The sequence below is a fragment of the Fringilla coelebs genome (genome assembly GCF_963513975.1).
Source record: "Fringilla coelebs genome assembly, chromosome: 1".
Taxonomy (NCBI): domain Eukaryota; kingdom Metazoa; phylum Chordata; class Aves; order Passeriformes; family Fringillidae; genus Fringilla; species Fringilla coelebs.
Genome location: NC_140028.1, coordinates 97,313,123 through 97,335,205, shown reverse-complemented (window position 1 = coordinate 97,335,205; position 22,083 = coordinate 97,313,123). Strand labels below are relative to the sequence as shown.

The 22,083-nt window shown below is 40.1% G+C and overlaps 1 protein-coding gene across 3 annotated transcripts in view; it reads right to left on the bottom strand.

Annotated features, from left to right (window-relative positions):
- Positions 1–21,678, bottom strand: part of UBP1 (upstream binding protein 1) — a 34,567-nt gene extending 12,889 nt beyond the window's left edge. For 2 of the 3 annotated variants that reach the window (XM_084219730.1, XM_084219731.1), the window contains exons 1-8: positions 21,047–21,678; positions 11,790–11,941; positions 6,696–6,772; positions 4,393–4,498; positions 3,682–3,788; positions 2,467–2,619; positions 2,202–2,312; positions 1,548–1,655 (exon numbers count right to left, since the gene is read on the bottom strand). In XM_084219730.1, coding sequence (XP_084075856.1) covers positions 1,548–1,655; positions 2,202–2,312; positions 2,467–2,619; positions 3,682–3,788; positions 4,393–4,498; positions 6,696–6,772; positions 11,790–11,941; positions 21,047–21,159 — 927 coding nt within the window. In that variant the 5' untranslated portion in view covers positions 21,160–21,678. The remainder of the gene's footprint in view (positions 1–1,547; positions 1,656–2,201; positions 2,313–2,466; positions 2,620–3,681; positions 3,789–4,392; positions 4,499–6,695; positions 6,773–11,789; positions 11,942–21,046) is intronic. The other variant, XM_084219732.1, reaches the window with a different exon arrangement.
- Positions 21,679–22,083: the final 405 nt, after the last annotated feature.

Sequence of the window (22,083 nt, the reverse complement as noted above, 5' to 3'; positions counted from 1 at the left end):
GGAATAGTGAGCTGCACGATTAAGAGAACTGCAAAGCTGCACATACATAGCTCCTATTCAAAATAGCCTGTGGGTCATTATCCTTTGTGGGCTTTGGAAAGATATAAGAAGTCCAGTACTGTCCTATATAAGCTCTTCTTCACTACAATTAAGTTAATGTAGAATTAAGGTAATTCATAGAAGTTTAGTATTCCAAGAGATTGTTAAGGGAAGGTTAGACAACTTCCAGTTATGATTTAGCTACAGTTTGTCCTACTCTGGACAATGGATTTGTCTTATCTGTTTAAAAATACTCTTCTCCGTTATTCTTCCTATAAGCAACAATCATTCAATGAAATACTTCTAACAGCAGGAGAAAAACACAGCAATCCCTCCAAGGACAAGCTTCAGAAGATGCTTTATAAGCAAAAGTGGTAAAAGTCTGTTTTCTCCTGCCTCTCCCCCAGGGCCAGCTGGAACAAGTAAAAGAATGTACTGCCAAAGAATCATAAAGGTGCACCTTAAAAGAAAAAATAAAAACAAAACCACCAAAAACAAAAAACAAAAACAACAGCCAAGAACAGCAGAAGGTAAATTCAGACAGCTCAATGCATACAATAGTTTTGGGTGCACAAAACAAAAAATCCAAATAACCTCCAAAGAACCCATCTGACTAATATGGCTTGTTCCTTCCCACCCAGTTACATGGGTTATAAACAACAAGCAGCATACACACTTACAACCTAAATATAAAACTTTACACATCACTTTCACAGATCATAAATACAAACCCAATCATGCTTAAGCACTATTGGTAAAGAGCTTCAGCACAATATGACTGTTCAAAGAACAGTCAAATAATGGCCTTCCACAGCCACATTATTGATTGACATTTAAACTTGCCAAATGAAAGATGTGGAATTGCTCCTCCTTAAGGAACAACATTTAAGAAATCTATTTCATCTATTTTAATCTATTAACATTTAAGAAATGCTAACCCTTGGCAGGATGACTGCACAGGACATATTTCAGGGAGGGCACAGGATATGTCAGATTCCCTCTGAGGTGCACAGATAGGGTTAACATAACACAGATCATGAAGATGAGCTGACTCTTCTGAACTGTATTAAACCTGCTTGGAGCACAGTATGGCTAAAGGCAAAATCACTAACAACGATCTGCAACACAGCATGGCTTTTTAAAAATACTGATGTACATGAAAACTTCTACTGAATATAAGTACAAATAGGAACAAACCACTAAACATAGCTGTTCTTACTTCCACCAATTACACACATATAGCAAAGCAAAACGCTATTTCATTGCAAGTCATATAAACTGAAAGCTCTTGACTCAAGTTACACAGTCCCTCTGCAACAGTTTAAGTGTTAGATTTAGGAAGGATTCCTTTGCTGAAAACAAACATGGAGTAATTGAGATACAAAGAAGTGAATAAAATTAAGACACAGCAATCAAACTATTTTTACTTTACATAATGGAAGTTTCTCCTATATCTAACACTGCACAAGGTATCTTGCATAATCAAAAGGTAAGCAGAAGTCCCTTACACTGCCTCGCTTTGCCAGAGAATCACCGTAGTCTGCTGGCAAAGTCCGCTTGCTGGACTTTTTCTGCTCATGTTCAACTGCATCTTCAATTATAGGCTCAAGCCTCATCTGGACAAACACCAAAGATGTGGATCAATTTCTTTTCATTATACAGTGAGGAAAGATCTAAAAGCCTTTTAAAAACTTCTGAAATACTGAGAAAACTGCATAGAACTCACTGATGTTTAAATAAAAAAACTAATGAGGCTCTGGCCTTGAATTAAAAAATCTCTGAAAAACAGACTTTGAAGCTCAAATTTGGTAAATAAACTTAAGAGTCCCCCCTCTTTTTTTTTTTTTTTTTTTTTTTTGCTTTTCAGCTGCAAGATTTTGAAACCCATATCAAAAGTCTTGCTCAAGGGTTCAGTACAGTCAGTAAAACAGTGTTCAATCTAAAGTGTGTTTTAATACAGCATCTATTGAGTATCTAAATCCAAGTTTACTAAACAACATCTTAAAATTGAATGCTGCTGCTTGCTGGAAAAGTTTGTCAAACAAAAAGTTTATTTCTATGCAGAAATAATTCTTCCCCAACCCTTCCAAGACTGCAGCTAAGTAATGTGCTGTATCTATGCATAGTCTCCTCAGTCAGCAAATGCAATTTTATTTTGTTACCTCTGTGAGAACTGTGGTGTCATATGAAGGCTGATACTTCTCTTTTTCATGTGCAGTTCGTTTTTCCATCTTTTCTCTGTCTGTTTTCTGTTTTCTGTCTGCTCCTTTGGGCTAAAAATAAAGTTATGTGAACATGAACACAAGTGGGAAATGGTTTTATAACCAAAATCTGATCTCAGACATGAACCATTACAAGCAGTAATATAATGATTTCCCATATCTTTATGAAAACTTAGAGACTTAAGGATCTGTTTTCTAATATTACCTTAAAAACTTTGATTTGACAACTGGCTGAATGCAGATGATCTGTATATTCTCCATTCTCAGTCTGTTTAAAGGTGTCAACCTGAATTCTAAAAGGAACTCCTTTCTCTCCTCCATGTTTACGAGGCGTAAATTCAGTGCTGATACAATGTACCTGAAAAGAAACAATAACCAAACAAAAAGGACCTTCAGAAGCATTTCAGGCATGAACTTTATTATATGTTACCTACATCACATGAACAGTTTCTCGTAAAAAAGCTAAAGAAGCAAAGCTAAAGAAGACCACTGACTAAAAGAGTTTTTCATCTCATACACCCTCATATTTTCAAATATGCCTACTTTAAAAATCCAGAGACATTTTAATCAGTGTGTAATTGCTTCAGCTGCTACATCAGAATGAACACTGTGTTTATAAGCTATAAAGACCCCTTCTATAGTGGCATAATATCAGTTCCATTTTCAGTCTGTTATCATTTCTTCTAAGGAAATGTATAAATTAAACTAGTCCCTAATTTATCACACAGTCCTTCAAGGCAACTACATTTTAGCAATTATGTAACTCTTACTAAAAAAAGTATCTATCTCTAGATCAACTCAATTTACTGACAATATAGAATTTAACCTATTTTGACAACCAGAGTTGCTACCTGAAACTTGACAGCCATACTTTTTTACAATGAAATCAGACCTGAGACAAAAGTAAGCAATGTGAATATGAACATTTAATCTAAATAATTTCCAAAGAAAGCATGCCCAGTTGCCCTGAATATCAAATACACTAATAATAGAATTCTTACCAGGAAGCCTACTGACATAGTAAGAAATATCTTTTGAGTGCCTGATTTAAAACTCTTTTTTTTTTGTAGGACAATACTTTTAATTTTGAATCCTTAAGCCAAGCTTCTGCTGAAAGTAGTAGTAAGAGTTACTGAGAGGAATGTAAGTTAATTCTTACACTTCATACAACTAAATATTTTAACTATGACAGCTTTCTTCAAAGAGTTTTTTGAAAGTTTTTTATTTAATTTTTTTCTATAAACCCAAATTAAATAGAAGAACCATATTGGGACTCGAATAAACCTATGAACCCATGCTTTTTGGTATTTAATGGCCATCCCACAAATAATAAAACAAGAAGCTTTGTAGTTCAAGTATACTGCTGTTTGTGACCTGAAAGGCACCAAACACAGACATCCAGTCAAATAAAGTTTCAAACCTGAATAAAAGCAGATGTACATTTTGTTGGATCCCATAAAAATTCAACTGCATTGAGCTGGCTTGGATTTGTCTTGATATCAATGACTCCAACAGACATTGGAATATCTATTAAAATAAGTAGCATATATTTCAGAAAAGTAAATAGCAAGTAAACACTACAAATAAATCATAGTATAATTCATAACTACCATCACCATACACAAGGTAGGATGGAAAAATGTGAGCTTTGGTGGCTTGACCAGTTTCTTAGGACTGATACAAAGAATCTTAGTAGATTCAACATACAAAGTGCTCAAGGTTTTGGGTGCTTTTTCATTCTCCTCCCCTGCTGCCACCCCTGAGGTTATGCACCAAAAATGATCAAGTTACACAAAGTACAGAAACCATGTTGGCACTGTTTTCACAATTCAATAGAGAAAGTTACTTCTGTCTCTGCTTTCCTAATCACTGCAACACTTAGCAATCAAAATCAGAAAGAATATTAAATGTGCATGGCTGCAGAACTGCTATCTTACTTTCACAGCACTTAAAATTTGAAAAGAACATAGAAGTGGTAAGAACGTTTATATTCAAAACACAAACTATGACAAAGCAGCATCCAGAAATCTGGTCTGTCCTTTTCTATCAGCCTCAGCATAAATGTGAACGTGATCAATTTTAATTTGGAAACTGAATTTTCTAGAGTGGCAACAAAGAGAAACAATTATACCTAAGTCGAGCAGTCTGTCCCCAGGGCGGTTCCACTTCCAACCCTCTAGCTGCTGGTGCTCTGTGTACTGCAACCTTCTGTCATGGAACACAACTCTTATAATGCTCTAAACAAAGAAGAAAAAAAGCCTGTGATGAGCCACAGAGTCACTACAGATAAAAGTACTAAACCATCCCAAAATAGCCACAGTGCTAATAAATACATTATTTACAGCAAAAATTTGGCAAGCATCAGTATCCCAAAATATTCCAGAACACAGAAATAGAACTGAGCAGCAGGAGATACTTGAAGATGTGGTAAAAATGCAAGGGAGAGTTACATCTGATTGGATACTCAAACGGTTACTATGAATTACATACAGTGCAACACTGGCAGCACAGTATCAACCCTGTGTAGGCAATACCAAATTATTTTAGAAAGCAAACACCAAAGATTTCATTTATTAAGAAAAGTGGTATATATTACTTGATCATTTTTTTCACTGGGAATTCTGTGAACTTGTATAGGACATTTTAAGAAATAAAACAGAAAATTCCCTTCCTAGTACTTGCAAGATATTTACAAAAAATCTATGATTTTACTTTATAGAATTAACAAGTTCCAAACTTTCTCAACTACTCTAGATGAAATATTTATCTAGAACAACTACAACATGATTAATTTTATTCAGCTAGAAGCAATTCTCTAACAATACCTGTTTTTGTGGGCAGTTTTGGTACTGCTAAATGAATGCACATATAAAGCAAATTTGTTACAAAGAGGCTAGAAAAACACTGTATACATTGACAGTTACCCAACAAAGAGAATGTAGACAGATTTGCATTTTTTTCCCATTATTCTACAGTCGTCCTTGTATTAACAGCAGCTGAAAGTGTCCACAAAACCCAAGAACTTTTAAATGGAATGCCTCTTAAAAATGGATTGCACTTCTTTGGGTTTATTTCAGAGATAATGGAAAGCAAATGTGTGTGCATATGTGCATGTACACGAACAAACACAAACACACACACAAAGGCACCATTCCTTCTGCACTGCAAACAGGCACATTTGGCCACCTTTGGCAAACAGGCACATTGTAGCCACCTTCACCTCCGTGAAATGATTTCTTTGGTAAAATACTAGGATTCCAATATTTAATTGTCCAAAATGGAAAATTCATTGATGCAGCATTACAATACCTTGCTATGGTAAAATTAACTTTTCTAAACTTTGACACTGCTTTGCCCTATTGTACTTACCAAATGACTCATCACCCACATACAAAGCTAGAAAATTACAGAAGAGAGACACCTAAGGCTACAAGGAAATTGCACCTAAGGGGGCAAAACAGTCCACATGCTTATTACATCAAGTCACCATACCAGGATGTAAAAAGTTTAATTACAGAATTCTCAAATCCCACCTTTATTGCTCGTGCTTAACTCTTCCTGAAATGATCTCTAAACAAGCATCCCACAGACAAATAAGAACAAGGCCTAGAACTATACAAGTAAGCCAAAGTTCACAAATTACACAGCCCAAAGCTGGCAGGTAAAGATTTAGCCTCCCACAGGCACACTGTTTTGGTGCATTTATCAGCACCACTTTCAAAGTGACTTTAATTGAAGTTTTTCCCTTCTTTCCTAATACCTGAATAAGATTTTTTTTGGAGAATTCAATAAAATCAATAATCATCAGGTGCTCAGAAGAAAAATCCAAACCCCTCCATCAGCTCTTTTAATCATCTGTACTCCAAATTGGTTAATTTTTCAGTTTGCCTCATTTTCATACCTTATAAAATACCTCAGATCAACAATACCTTCTACTAACATTGAAGCACAAGGAGACAAATCTGGAACTGAGGAAAGGGGCTCAGCTGTGGAACAAACTGCTCAACAAGCAGCAAAATCAGAGATCCATTCTCCTATGGATGTATCTCCAATATGCCACTGCTGCAAAACCCAGAGGTTGGCTCCCTGTGCTTTCTGTAACACTTAAGGAACATGATCACAATACCTCCACACTTTTACCTAAATGATCCTCTACCTTCCTCTCACCTCTCCTAAACACTTGAAGTGGACAATGTGATGGCTCAGAAGACACTGCATACAAAATCTACAGACAACTATCTTAAGCTTTGCATAAACACCTAGGTCTACAGGGCACACAAGTGTGCATTGGGTACTTATATCCATATGTTTTTATTTGTAAACATCACTGGTCCACATATTCTGACCAATACCTAGTGACAGCAGAAAAAAAAATTCCATAGAATATACAGTCTCTGGTTTGTTAGTAACACTATCTAGTGAACTTAAATTCACCTTCACCAGTTTTCCATTGATCTCTGGTATGTCTCCAGCTTTCCGATTATCTAGCATCCGGATCTCATAGGACTGACCTTTAAAGAGAAAAAAACTGCATGGGTAAAATAGCAAAAGCACAAGGTTATTTTGTGTTTAATGCATTTAGATTAGCTTTTGGTTCACGGTACACGAGGATACCAGTACCTGAAACTTGAGTTTGAGAGATCCAGATAGCAACGTGCACTTCACACTGTGCAAATTAACAAAACAAAGTGACACTTTTTGGTCCCCTTAAAACCAGAGATATTTTCAAAGTTTAATTATTTACTTTTGCGTCAAATTAACAAAACAAAGTGACACTTTTTGGTCCCCTTAAAACCAGAGATATTTTCAAAGTTTAATTATTTACTTTTGCGTCAAGTGTAACTACTTGTTTCTCTATTTTTTTTTTCTGAAAACAACACATTTCAAGGCTGAATTCCTTTCTTTTTTAAAACTGCTGAATGGCAACATACTGAGAACCATTAACTGTCTTCCAAAACAAACTCTTGTAGAGTTATCATACTTTTTCCAAAACATAAGTACTATTCTCCCATGTTCAATTTTCTCCATATACCTGTTGCCTTTGTATGATTTTATGCTCTGTATGATTTCAGAAATAGACCTTTAAAAGAGACAATTACTGTTTATATCAACAGTAAAAGCACACCCATCTTTTCAGTGAATATGATAAACTGTTGTGCTTCAGAAGCAAAGCTTGTAGCAATTTATTTAATTACAAGGATTTTTTTCCTCCAGAGTGAGCAGCACATAGTCATTTGCAAAATCATGTTTCCCTAACTAAAACATGGGACCAAAAAAATTTCAACACCTTCATTAAGATGAAATGCAGCAAAATCATCACCTACACTGCCCTTCAGGCTACCTTTATGGTCCAATGTATAACACATTTAAGACATTCTGACATGCCCTACAAGGCAACAGCCCTGTGAATGAGCAAATAACTTTCTTCATCTCCTTTCACTTTTCACAGACTGATGTTACTTCCAACTATGGACCATTTCAGGGTTGCTTTTTTTTTGCTCAAACACAATAAGCATATTTATATATATACTCTACACATGTACAGGCTTTCCTCACCCAAGCAGCATGTGAACATTGATAAAGTCATTGATGACATAAACTCTAATGAAACAGATGTTCACCTGGTACAGCTGAGTAGATAATATATAATTCTTCCTCCTATATTTAACAGGAGGAAGCTTTTCCTGTGAGTGTGATTCATTCAATTACCAATGTTATTCTACTCACACAGCTATAACACGTAAGTTCAACTATGTTTACAGTCAGCACTTCTTGGTTCTGGCAACATTAATAAACTTTCTTAAATATTTCTCTGTTCTCTCTCAACATTTTTGGGGGGGGGGGTAGGGAGGTGGGTGAAAAAAAATTCTGATTGTTTCTTCGAGAAGTATGGCTAGCCTTTCATAGGTACAAAATAGTATTAAGACAGTAGATTTGAAAAAGGTAAAAATCAAAGAATACAAGACTTGAAAATGTGAAAACAGCTCTGGAAATTTTCAAGACAGAGCAATAGATACAGTCCATTTTGGAGTTTTGGACACGTAGCTGCTCTGAAAGTGTAAAAAGCACCACAGCACTCATTTTTGTTATTACTACGTAAGACCTATATACACTACTTTCTCTGTTCTTTCCTGGAGAACAGCCAGAGGAACAAGGTGACACAGGCTATGGACAGTAAGCGAATCCAGTGTGAACTAAATTCAGACTGAACCTGTGGCAACTTCATTCACAAAAATCCCAGAATGCTCAAGTTTGGAAGGTCATCTTCGGCAACTCCCCTGCTCAAGGCAAGGCCACCTACAGCCAACTGCCCAGCACTAAGCCCGGCTGGTTCTGAGTGCCTCAGAGGATGCTCATTGAGACCAAAGCTCACAAGCTTCTTGCTAAAGACCTCATGGGAGAAACCAGCAAAAGCCTTACTGAAGGAAATCACTTGTAAACAATACCTACTACCCTCTCCTTGTCTACCAAACCACCAAGTTCATCACAGATGTTTATCAAGCATGATACCCCCTTGGGAAATCTGTGCTGACTACTCCTGATGATCTCCTTTACATACCAGGAAATGGTTACCAGGAAACACTGTTCCATCACTTTCCCAGGAAGCCTGTAGTTCACTGGGTCCTCCTTGCTGAAGATCAGAGCAACATTAGCTATGATGTAGTCTCTAGCACGTCTCCTAGTCACCAAGGTCATTCAAAGACTAGTTATTAATGGTGGCCTCACTGTGACACAGGCCACTGCCCTCAGCACTTGTGTGTGCTTCCCATCAGGACAGGTGGATTTACGTATGTTCAGTTTGCTTAAGTATTCCATGACCTGTTCTTCTTTCACCAAGACTCCATATTCCTTGCTTCAGACTTTCCCTTCATCTCAAAGGCCTGGGATTCTTAAAGACCAGCGATACCAGAAAAGACTGAGCCCAAGAAGGCATTCAGTACATCAGCCTTTTCAGTGGCCCATGTCACCATTGCCAATGGCCTATTCAGCAGGGGGCCCATTTCAATTGTCTTCCTCTTGCTATTTATGTACTTACACAAGACCACCTTGCTTTTGACAATCCTCACCAGATTCAGTTCCAGCTGGGCTTTGGCTTTTCTGATTGCACCCCTGCAGGCATGGATAGTATCTCTGTACTATTCTCAGGTTACATGTCCCTGCTTCCATGTTCTGTATGCCTACCTTTTGTATTTGAGTTCCCTTGCTTACCCATGCAAGCCTCCTGCCACTTTTGCTTGACTTAGTGTTCTTTGGGATCTGCTGCACTTGAATGTTAACCAGCTATCTTGGGCCCCTCTTCCCTCTGGAGCTTTATCCCATGGGACTCTACTCTCCTGAAGTTCAAAGATGTGATCTTGGTCTTCTGCCTTGCTTTTTTCTCTCAGGATCATAAAGTCCACCATCTTGAAGGCAAACAAAGCCTGACTGACCTTGATACTCACAACCCCAATGAGCCTTTTCCTGTTTCATGAGGTATAGCAGAGCCATCCTCTACCACGTGGATCAGGAAGCTGTGAATCAGCACTTTCCAGTCATACCCTGCTGCACTGTCCCTGCAGGAGACACCACGTTGCTTGAGGTCCTTCTACAAGGACCACAGCCTGTGAATGCGAGGCTACTTCCAGCTCTTCAAAAAACATCTCATCTACTCTTTCATCCTGGTCAGATGGCCTACAGCAGACACCCACTACAATGTCATCCACATAACTAATCCATCTATAATCCTTACCCATAACCTCTCAACATCACCTATCCCCAGGCAGATAGGCAGAACCCCACACATTTCAGCTGTTCTCCCACATAATGTTTAACCTCCTCTCCCTTATCCTCTTGCTCTGCCTTTCCTTAAGAGCTAATATCCCCAGACTGTAACATGGCACTTTGCAAGCCATCCCCCATCACCATGATCCCAAGATCACACAGATGTCTTAAATCCTCATGCTTACTTCCTATGCCTCAGCATGCTAACTCACCACAAAGGGCTTTGCTGTTTCCTTGGAAGGATGCTCTACAGGCACTTACTTGCTCATGTCCAAATGCTGGAGATGACCCTGTTTAAGCCTCCTTTTGTTGATGCTGTGTTCCCTTTCACGCTCTTTGCTTATCAACCATGGCAATCACTCCCTCACAGTGCTGCTGTCAGTCACTCCCTCCCTGACTGTTCCTACTTCAAAGCCCTCTTTATGAGGTCAGCCACAAGCTGGCTAAGATACCTGCACTGTCTTTTCAAAGCTGGATCCCATCTCTCCCAAGCAGTTCTCTGCATTCACAGAACTCCAAGCTTTGCTGCACTGTGTAAACCAACCCAAAGAATGCTTCCCTTTTAAAAGCAATTCTCTTACATACCACTTCTGCTGTTCCATATACATCTAGCTGAACAGCAGCCAACCCAAAACACTGTCCCACAACTCCAATATGTTTCAAATGGACCCCTTTAACAGATTTCACAGTAAGAACCCTGCAACCCCCTGAACAACCAACCATCATCGCTCCAAGATCTGAACTTCTGGAATCAGCTTCAGCTGAACATCTAATCCCATTACATATTCCATCACAATCTATTGAGATTTAGAGTCAAATTCCACAAGACAAAGAAAGCTGAACTAGATAAAGGATTGGAGATCCTAGGGCTTTAGAGCCAGAGGAGGGGGAAGAAGAGGTGGGAAGGTATGAAGCCATTGATATGATCCTAAACAAATGATGACTTTGATTTCAGAATACTAGCTGACTAAACTTAGGACACCAATGTAATTCTCAATGCAAACCTTCTCAGAGGAAGGTTTTATCATATGGCAATGACTACATTCAGATTATTCTAGCCAGCAGTCCGTGGTCTCTCTAGGAAAAAAAAAATCCATTTTCATGCAAATTAAAACCCAGGGAAAAAGGAAAAAAAACCCATCTTGATTCACATGAAGTATTTTCTAGTTCATTTCTGGTAAATGTACACAAATTCCAAAGGTAACTGCACTTGTGATTGTGTTTAAACATAATACAGACATGGCTAGCTAATTCAAGAGCAATTACAGTGGTTCTTTCTGTGCAACACCTCAGGGACTGACATTTTAACATTTATTATGATTTTTGAGGGCTGCTTCTCTGTACCTCATGCGTATATCCAATTAACTTGTTCTTATCAATCAAATTTAAATAGAAATGCCAAATTAGTCACGAATTTTCAGCTATTACTGCCTGAAATTTGTCTCCTAAGAGGTCTGTTGGCTTCATTTTATTGGGGGATGAAGAGGAGCAACACACAACAGGAAAAAAATACAAAACTAAACCAACAAAGGAAGAAAGACCCCACCCCTACCAGAATCCAAAGGGAAAGTAACACCATACTATAGCTGTGAGCCTACAAATTGGACAAAAAAAGACTACTTGCAAGGCATCCTTACAACCTCAATGTCCACAGCCTCATTTCTGCCAAGCATTTATTTTGGATATAGACACACACATATCAAAACATGAAATACCAGTCCAGTTTCAGACTCGCATCAGAAACTGCATTCACACACATATACCAACCTTGATTCAAGTATGTGAGAGTTTCATCATATAATTTTACTGCTGGAGATGTTGCAGCACACATAACATACTGGAAAGGTGGATGTTTGGTCTCATTTTCTTGTGGAAGGCTGGAATCTTCCTGTTTGAAAATAGGCAGCGCCAAAACATCACTGAAAAGAAAAAAAAAACAGACAACTTTGAGATTGTTGGCTCTGTTTTGACTGAAGTTAAAAAGTTATTTGTGACTTAAAAAACCCCACAGTGAAACACATACAGAATTCTGTTACTCATTTTATTTAAAAAATCTGTATGAGCAGTATCAAAAAGATTTTCCACCAGGACTCTAGGCTAGGATACATAAACAATACTATGGGACTTAAGCAGACAAACAATTTTGCTGATGCTTTGAAAATCTAAACTTTGCTTCCTGTCTCCACTTTAAAAATTCAGTTCTCTCTTAACTTTTCACCTGTCAACACAGCCAAGCTTGCCAAATAAACATGCAAATAAAAACAAGGCTTTCATTTTCTTCTTTGGAGAAAAGTAAGTTACCTACACTGCGAAAGTATCCCTCTCCTCATTTAGTACTATCATGTCTAAGCTATTAATTCTGTTGGCATTCTCAAGCTTTTCTTAGGCTTTGGCAGACTGATTAGCTCAAAAATGATTAAGCAGCAGATTCACAGAACATAAGCTATGAAAAGTTTATGCCAGGATTCACTTCACTTATCTACGATGCATAACCACGAGAAAAACTTTGGAAATAGTACGTTTCTAGAGAATAAAGAGCAATCCATGTTGTCCACAAGCTGTAGTAAGAGAGACAGCTTCACCACAATCAGCAAACACATCTTCTGCTTTCTACAGAAATTAGTAATCTGTATTAGTAATAATCTTCCCTGTAAACAGAAATCCTTCAAAAATTAGATTTTTAGGAGCTTTTCTTGCACTGAATTGTGCTCATGACGACATCATCTGCATATCCATCCAACTTTCTTTAAAAATGTTTCTAATGTGAATTAAGATCTCACACCATCTCAAGTTCATTTAGTTTTTAACCAACATGTATCTTGTTTGTATCTCTTGCACTGATCATAAACATGGATGCAACATATATTGTAAAACAGTAATAAACACCTGTATTGCACAGCTATTTGTAGGTTGTACACTAAAATTTTTGAAGTAAAACTGTTTTTTACTGTTCCTCATTTCTGCAAGAATCTACTTTATTTATTGAAAGAAAAGTCTATTAACTGCTCTTGAATTCCAGCTCATATCTGAAGAATCAAAGAAGTATATCATAATTAATTCAAAAAATGAAATGACAGCCAATATTTTCTTGTCACATAGGCTTAGAATGTAAGACTTGGTCTGCTTAAGTCTTAGATATGCAGAGTGTAGATAGGGCACTCCAACTTTTTTTCAGAGCAAGTGCCACATTCCGTTGGGGATGTTACTCCCCGGGCTACTTGGAAGACCATTATATTAACAAGAAAATATTTATGAAGGGTGAAAAAGTCTAGAAATTTGTCTATGCCTTGGAGAGACTGTACCATGTCTCCCCAAAAAGAGACCAAAAAAAGACACCCATACAGGTTTCCTTTCACTAGGAAGAAACCACAGGAGATGCTACAAAGACTGACGTAAGCAGGACAAGGCAGTACACTGTCCAAAAAAGCATTACAAGCCTACTGAACCGTGTCCTAGCTACTTCTGACACCACCTCCTCAAACTGTAGCCCAGAGAAGAATTAAGTAAGTTACAAGGGAAGATGTGAAATAACCACTTAAGAGAAGCGGACACCCTTAAAAAGTTTTCTCGTACAGAGACAAGGATCCGTAAGTAGGACAGCAAAATCCATAGATGGGTGAGTGCTCCTTGAGGATGACTCAGAAGAAACAAGGAGCTGCTTCAAGCCCTGATGTCATCAGGAGGGCAGCCGAGCAGCCCAACACAAGAGGGAGTGCCGCAACAGTGACAAGCAGAGGGAAGCGTGCTCTCAAGACAGGACTGCTACACCAGGAACCCAGGCTTGCCACACACTTCAGCACCCTAAACACAAGTGCCATTATGAGGAGGAACTTTAAAATAGCAAGAACATGGAAACAATGGCAATGTTTGAAATACACACATGAGTCAAAGTGCAACAACCAAGGCATGAAAAGTATCTCATCAAATTACCTGTAATTCTTGACTAAGTCCTGCAGCACTTGCCTTCCCATAACACACAAGATTAAAGAGAAGTCTTTTGTGTATTCATGAAAAATATCTTTAAAGTCTTCATTTTCTACTCACTATCTGAAGTTTAAAATGTAACTGGTCTGGCTTAAGAAAGCGTGACGTGGGGTTAATGAATTAGCTAAGAGACTTTGCATTGGAAGCCTACAAATACACCAATTTAGGCAGCTTTAAACGAGCTTTTGCTAATACTTACAAAGCATAATGACTAACTGCCACTGCAGAAGAAGGAAAATCCAGCTCTACAACCCTACAATTTAGCTGTAAAGAGAGCACAATGTTCATTCTTAAATGCCACCATTCTAAAAAATACTCCAGAAGACAGCACATGGCAATTTTTTCTTAGAAAAGTCTTCTGAGTACTAATACATTCCAAAGGAAAAGACAAGCCAATGCAATGTAAACTCCTTCCTAGACCATCTTTAAATAAATACCATTTAAATAATATTTTGATTCATTCACTTGCAAAGAATGAAATATTGTTGGTTTTTGCATTTCAACATACACTCTTTCCCCATCTAAAAACAGATTAAAGCTGCAATTAAAACTGTCAATAAGGTATGGTAAAGTATTTCAAATTAAGACCCGAAGGATCAGTTTAAATAAGGACTAGCTAAATTTCACAGCGACAAGCGTTTTCTACAAAATAAAATTCATTGTAGCACAGGTGAAGAAAAGATGCAAAGACTGCCCACAATGGGAAATAGAAACTTAATATTTTTAATAGTGCTCTTTACTTAAGCTAAAGATGATAAACTGCATATAATATATGCTATTGCATCAATCACATTACCAGAAACTATGGAGATGCTAAATCAGTCTTTTTACCACCTCTAATCTTACACTGATTCTATTTTAACGCCCAATAAGAAAAAAAAAACCCAACAAAAAAACAATTATAAAAAAACCATAAAGAAATCCCACAAACAAACAAAAACACACACTACAGAGAAAAGATCAACCTTGTCAGTTCCAGCCTTTTTCCTCTCAGACTCCCATTACAATTTCTGCATTTATGAGCCAATGTCCCAGCAGAACCAATAATCTGCCCACAGTCAACCCCTGGCAGCCTTCATGCTTACATTTCCTTATGTAGTCATTTTCTTACTCACCTGGTGAAATCTTTGTTTTGTTAGGCCAGTACAGATTAGAGACAGGGACTTGTAGTGCCAGTTTCACTTAAGTTATTTCACACAGCAAAGAACCTAAAGTTCTTACCTAAACTGAAGTGCCCACTGGCAGAGCAGCCCAGAGGGAGGAAAAGCCAAGTGTTCCAAAACAGCTACTGTTGAAATTATTTCAGACTACAGGAGAACAGAGAGCTTGAAGAGACTAATTCTGCTGCTTTTTTGTCATTTTTAACTTTTGATCTTGTGAAGTAAAGACTCATTTACTTCATTTGTCTCATTTAAGTGAACTTCAGAACTACAAGCAAGCTGATGTATGGATGAATAGTAACCTTTGGAAGGACAAGTAGCATCTTTTTTTTATATTTTCTGACATCATTTGAGAAAGTCCATCTATCACGGCTTACTCTCCTGATAGAAGGAACTCCAAGACCAAGTTTTTGAAACTATTAGCTCTAGTAAGAAAAGCTGTATCTCAGTTCCTCAGCATGTGTTATCTAAAGCATTCAAATGAAAGGCATTCTTTTCTTCCTACAGGGAGGAGGAAAATTTACCCAGAAAAAAACCCAACAGAAACAGTCTTCATTACACCCGAAATGCAGGCAGCAAACCTATCCTCTAACACAAGTCTTAGCTACTTATGCTACAGAGGTGTATACATGAAACATCATCATACAAAAGCAGGAAGGCTTAGAAGAGGAAGCAAGGTGAATGATACCACTTGAACTAAAGCATCCAGTGGGACGCACCACATGTGAGAAGCTGTCCTATGTCATATACCCTAGATGAACATAGTACAAAAAGACCAAGAAAAATGTAATTTATCTCCCCCATGCTTGTGTTTGTAAGCCTTCAAAATCACCTTCCTTAAAAATTTAAAGCCTTCTTTCCACACATTGTCCAAAGCATTTAAAAAAAAGCCTAACACACACATACAAAAAGCCCCTCCCTAATAATAATAATAGGGTCAAAAAATAAATTAAGAACTTCCTGTCCTCACAAGAAGAGGAACTATTATGTCAACAAAATTCAAACTGATGTTCCATCAATCATCTGCCTTATCTATCTTCTGGATTGTATACTTTTGGGTGTGAGTACTAAAGCATCCCAAAGCCTTTTGAAACTTTAAAGCATTTTTTTTACGAGGACAAATACCTTTAAGAAAATTTTTCCTCAAGCAGTCTTTGAATTAAGAGTTTTGATCTCAAGGCCAAGCTCTGAACTGTTCAGAGGTATGAGCAAGCCATAGGAAAATGTAAGGCAATGGGAGACCTGGTACTTCCAAAAAAGCAAGTTTGATGGGGGGAAGGACCCCTGAAATTAATTTCTGGGAAACAACCGCCTCTGCAGCAGCTGTCCAAGAAATCCAACACAGGAGAAACAGGTGCAAATGTAATGCTGTTCCTGGGAAACCCACAGACCATCACACAGAAACTCAGAGGGAGAAAGGCTTCAATTTAAGGGGAGTCTGGCACTCCCAAATACAAGAAACCACAAATCAAAAAAGGAAGAAAATGCCAACAACAAAACCTGTGTCTTTCCTACCAAGGAAAATAAGTAAGAATGTTCCCCATGACAAATCCACTCCTCTGACACAGGGAGGTCAGGCAGCCACTCTCGCTTGCAGCAGGCTCCAGTACAGATGGCTCCTACATAGGAGAATGCCTGAAGAGCACATGAAGGCAGACCTGCTGCCCTGCTCTCAATCTGCTATGTCTATCCAGCATCAGAGGTGACAGGGGAACAGAGAAGACAGTTCTGCACTTTGAAGTCTTTTCCTTAAAAATTAAACTGGCCCCTGACTTTTTGTAATGTATTCACACACTCAACTTGGAAGAAAACAACAACAAAAACTCAAACCCAAGCCAATGTCAACGATCTAGAACATGAGGCTTATCTTTCAACTTGTTTTATCTGCGGTAAAAGAACAAGAAAGCTTAGGTTTATGGACACACTTTTCCTTCAAATGCCTATTTCCTCACAGGTATTTACTTATTTGTGTGCTTGTACGAAGAATCCAGCTCCAATTCTAATCAGTACCTGACATTTTATTTTAGAGTCTATATGTGAGTGAAAATTATTTTTTCTACAGTGCAATGCATAAAAAAATAGAACAGACCACTAAAACAGAAGCTTTATAATGAATTCCACAGAAAACACTTTGTACATCTAAAAAAGCAGAAAAGAAAAAAAATCAGGATACCATCAGCAAACATTCCTCTTTCAAAAATCCAATATAACCAGCAGTGGAGTCTCAAAAGAGTGGGAGACATTAGGGGAAACATAAACAGCAATTTGTCTGTCATAATGTAACAGCAGCCAAAACCAGGGCCTGAATGAGATAACTCTTTTTTGGTTTTGCACAGCAATTATGAAGTTAAGGCAGTAACTGTCACGACCCAATCATGTTTATCAGAAGTCAAAAAGGCTGTCAGGGACCCAAAAGCTGTTAGAAGAGAACACTCTCTCTTTCTCCTCCTGAAAAGAGCGCTCTAAGTTGTAATACAACATTCCCCCAACTCCTGACTGACCATCTCAGAGTTACTTCAGCCTGAATTGTGCTTGAGAGGTTGGTACACAAAGTCCCTTCACCAGCCAAGGCTCTCCACACCACAGTAAGGGGACAAGACCGAAGACTGCATTAGGCTTTCCCTCTTTTCAACCAAGGCAGCAGACAGCTGCATTCTCCAAAGACACTTAAGTGTTTGGGAGATGCACCAGAGTCAAACTGACTTGATTCTCCAAAAATGGAGGATTGCTTGGATGTATTTTCATACAGCCTTTTGTAGAGACTTTTCAATTTCAGAACCAGAAGTTATTCTTTTTTATTTAGTTTGATGAACTTCAGGTTTTAACCTACAAATATGCACCAAAACAGCTACTCTTGAAATAATTTTCAAGTTCCCCATGACAGGGTTGTACTGTACCACTACAAACACCATTGGAATTGCAAGCATTTAAATAAATCCATATACTAAGCTTTCAAATTACACATAAAAATTTAGTCATTAAGGTATCTGTCTGTCTATTAATGCTCAATTAACTCAACGTATAGTGATTTAATTATCAAATACTTCACTGATAAAAAAATGGAATTCTGCTAGAAAGATGATAGGCAATTCTTGGAAACTTGTCTTTACATAGCATACATTTTTTTGCAGTTCATAGCAACCGTGAGTGATCCTCAAACATACACAACTACTTCTGTGTTACAACGGACATTATGAGGGATTCATAAGAAAACATAATGGGTGCCATTATCAATGGCAACTAACATTAACTCCTCTAAATTACCTCAAAACTCAGTATCACTGAAGGGTACAATGTTTTTACATGGGTTTTGGTGCAGGTGTTATTTGACGTATCTGACAACTGTTACTATCAATTTAATTTAATATTGTGATTATAGGTAGCTTCTTTTTGCATGAGAAGGTACTACCAGAAAAAACAGGTTTTGAGACTTTATAGAGAAATTTCAAAAAGTATCTAAAACTGTGTGAATCTGCAGGGAAATTTAGGAGGCACTTAGCTGCCTTCTAACAAAAGTCTTAAAATGGACTGATGATCAATGAACATGTGCAACTTTATCAGGAAGAATAAACACAGGAGTAATGCCATAAATTGTATCTAGGCTCTGATTTATCATCAACTCCAGGAAGTATCAACTCCTTTATATACACCCCCAACAGTTAAAGGAATTACGTGCAGATCTAAAGTCAAGGTGGCATATACCTTGAAGAGTTCTCTGAGGACTCTCCTCTAGGCAATATTAATTTTCTTCTTTTGTTTTGTTAGAGAGTGACAAGTAATTAGCTTCTAGTGGCACAATGAACAGTGACAGAGCAGTATCTCTCCTGTTCATGCTTTGCCACTTCTCTTGGTCTTCCCCTCTCACATCACTTGACAGGCCATAATTTCTCTGAAACAGAAATCTAACCAATACATAGAATAACTTACATAAGTGCTGAGAATCACTCTCAATCCAACAAACACTAATGGCAATTAGGTGACTCCTTGAACTACAGGGTCTGTGAATTAAGCTACAAATACTACTACTACTCTGTATGTTTTCCAAAAATACTCTGTAGACGAAGTGCATAACAAGACTAATACATAGCTTAGCTTATAAAATATTACTTTTTAAGTGATGTTTTTAACAGCTACAACTCTTTCTGTGGTAATTCAAAATGTCCTTACAGGACATTACCTGCATTACCTGCAGGTATATGCAACAAAAAGGCAGCCACCATAACAGGATGATATGACGAGAAAAAAACCACCCATCCCACAACAATAAGGATCATAATTCTTATAGTTCCTAGAAACTGAAGTAGGTGCATTACTGGAATGAGAAATGAAGTTATGAAAACACAGGAAAACATAAAAAACCTAACAGTCAAAATGCAGAACTTTTAATCATAAGAGATCCTAGAAAGAACTGAATCAAGACAGAGAAGATCAGTTCTTGAAGATGAGCATATGCATTTTTCATTGGTGTCTGCACTTAGAACCCATCCAGGCAACAACCATACAGCTGCCCACAAAAACTGGCACACACTTCATGGGATGAACATCTGAAGGTTTGCAAAGACAGAAATGGGACAGAAGTGGGATAAAATCCAGACAAGCTGAATATAAAATCAGGAATATTTTCATCAAGAGAAATGAATCACTTTGTCCTCTGAATTGGCAAGTTCTAAACGTTATTTTTAATTAAAAAAAAAAAAAACAAAACAACAAAAAACAAACCAACCAACCAAAACACAATCCAAACCCCACACAGAACAAGCCCCCTGTCAAATACACGCCCCACCATAAATCCACTGAACTCACAATACCAAATACTATCAGAACTGTCCTCATTTCTATCCAGCAGAAGCCCTTTTCCGTAACTTTCAAGAAAGACGCTGCACTTCCAAACATTTTACCTGGGAAGTACTGCCTTAAAGCATACAAAATAGATGAAGCTTGTGGTCACCTGAAAGCTTCAGTTTCCCCTGAGAGAGAACGCGCCTTTCATAAAGGCTAGGACATCAAAACTATCAAACGCAAGTGTTTTACTTCTCCAGACAAAATCCTTTAACACCGACAAACCCTGTCGAAAACCTTGGACTTAAAATGTCTGTCGTTGCCTCCAAAACAGTTTCTCTTTTTCACACTAAGTCGTCACTCAGGAATCCACACATTCTGCCCATGAGCAAGCTGAAATTTACTCAAACAAGTACAGTTTTAATTTAGTTTCGAAAAGGCACATCCAGAGGCTACTTAAACACGAACTTTCCAGGTTTGTAAAACCTGGAAAACAATCAAAAGGTAAGAAAACCAAAAAAACCTCCATCATGAAAGACACACTGCATAGAAAAAACCCCATCACTACACAGAAATACAGAATAAGTACTGAAAAAAGTACAGCCATAGTACCACTCTATTAACGACAACGTTTACCTGGTCTAGAAAGAACATTTTTAAACCTGGCAGGAAACATCTATTGTTTATCACGACAGAACAACATTTGCTGAGTGTAAGATGACCATAGTTTGCAAGTAGGGTCTGGTTACACCCCGAAGGGACAGCGAAATATCAGTTTTAGGGCAGGAATTTTGCATATAAAGGGACCGGCAGCCCAGCGCAGGCAGCTGCCCGCCCTTCCCGAGCGGCCACCTGCCAGCAGCACGGGAGGGCAGGGCGGGAGCCCCTCTGGCACGTGCCCACGCCTCGAGAAAAGCCTTCGGAATTAAAATTTGAAAAAAAAAAAAGAAAAAAAAATGGGGGGGGGGGGGGAAATCAGAAACTCCGGCCCCTTCCCGCGCAGCCTCAGCCTGCCCAGCGGCACGGACAGGGCTGCGCGGCCCGAGGAGGCCGGCGGGGACGCGGCGCCCAGCGGCGGGGATGCGCTGCGGGGCGAGTTACCTCATGCTGTAGGCACCGGCTCCCAGCTCCTGCCCGATGCCCGACAGGCTGGCGTCGAAGTCGTGCACCAGCCCGGACTCGATCACTTCATCCATCTTCAGCACCCACGCCATGTTCCGCCGGCCCCGCCGCGCTCCCGCCGCGGGAGGAGCCGGACGGGGCGGAGCCGCTCGGCACCGGCGCCGCCGGGGAGGCGGTGCCGGGCAGGCGAGGGGGCTGGAGGAGACGGGGGGAGAGCGGGGAAAAAGCACGTGCGGGGCGGGGGGACGGGGGTGACTCCGCGCTCAGCCCCGGGGGGGCCCTTTCCTCGCGGCGCGACCAGGGCGCGGGGTCGCTCTCAGCATCCTGCGCCCGCCCGGCCGCCGCGGGGCGCTGGGGACCGGGCGGCCGCCGCCTCCTCCTCCGACCGGACACAGCCCAGCGCCGCCGCTTCTGCCGCCGCCCGAGCTCCGACCCAGCCCAGCGGCGCCTCCCGCCGCATCATTCGCAGGGGGGAGGCTGCGGCGGCAGCAGCAGCACCGCGGGCGCCCGCCGGGGAGGAGCCGCCGCCGCCGGAGGTCACGGCCGCCCGGGGGCTCGCGCCCGCCGCTCCGGCGCGTCCCGCAGCGCCGCCGCCGCCGCTGCTCACGACAACATGGCGGCGGCTTCCACCCCCGAACGCCTGCCGGGGCGGTGCCTGTCCGCGATCGGCGCCGCCGATTGGCTGGGCCCCGCCGGCAGGGCCAATCAGAGGCAGGCGCGGAGGGGTGAGGTGGAAGCCCGGCCAATGAGGAGGCACTTCCTCACGCCAGGTGACGTCAGCGTGACGGGAGCGAGCGGTGCCTGCGCTCCGCCCCGGGCCCGCGGCATGGCGGGAGCGCGCCCCGGAAGCGGCGGCGGCCCCAGGCCCGGGGGCGGGAGCGGGAAGGGGCGGCGGCGCCCGGGCCCGCCGGGAATGCGGCTGCCTGCCGGGCCCCAGAGACCTCCGGGGCGGTCACTGCCATGAGCAGCCGAGTTCGGTGCAAGGTGTCCCTTCCCATGGCTGCGGGGATAAGCTT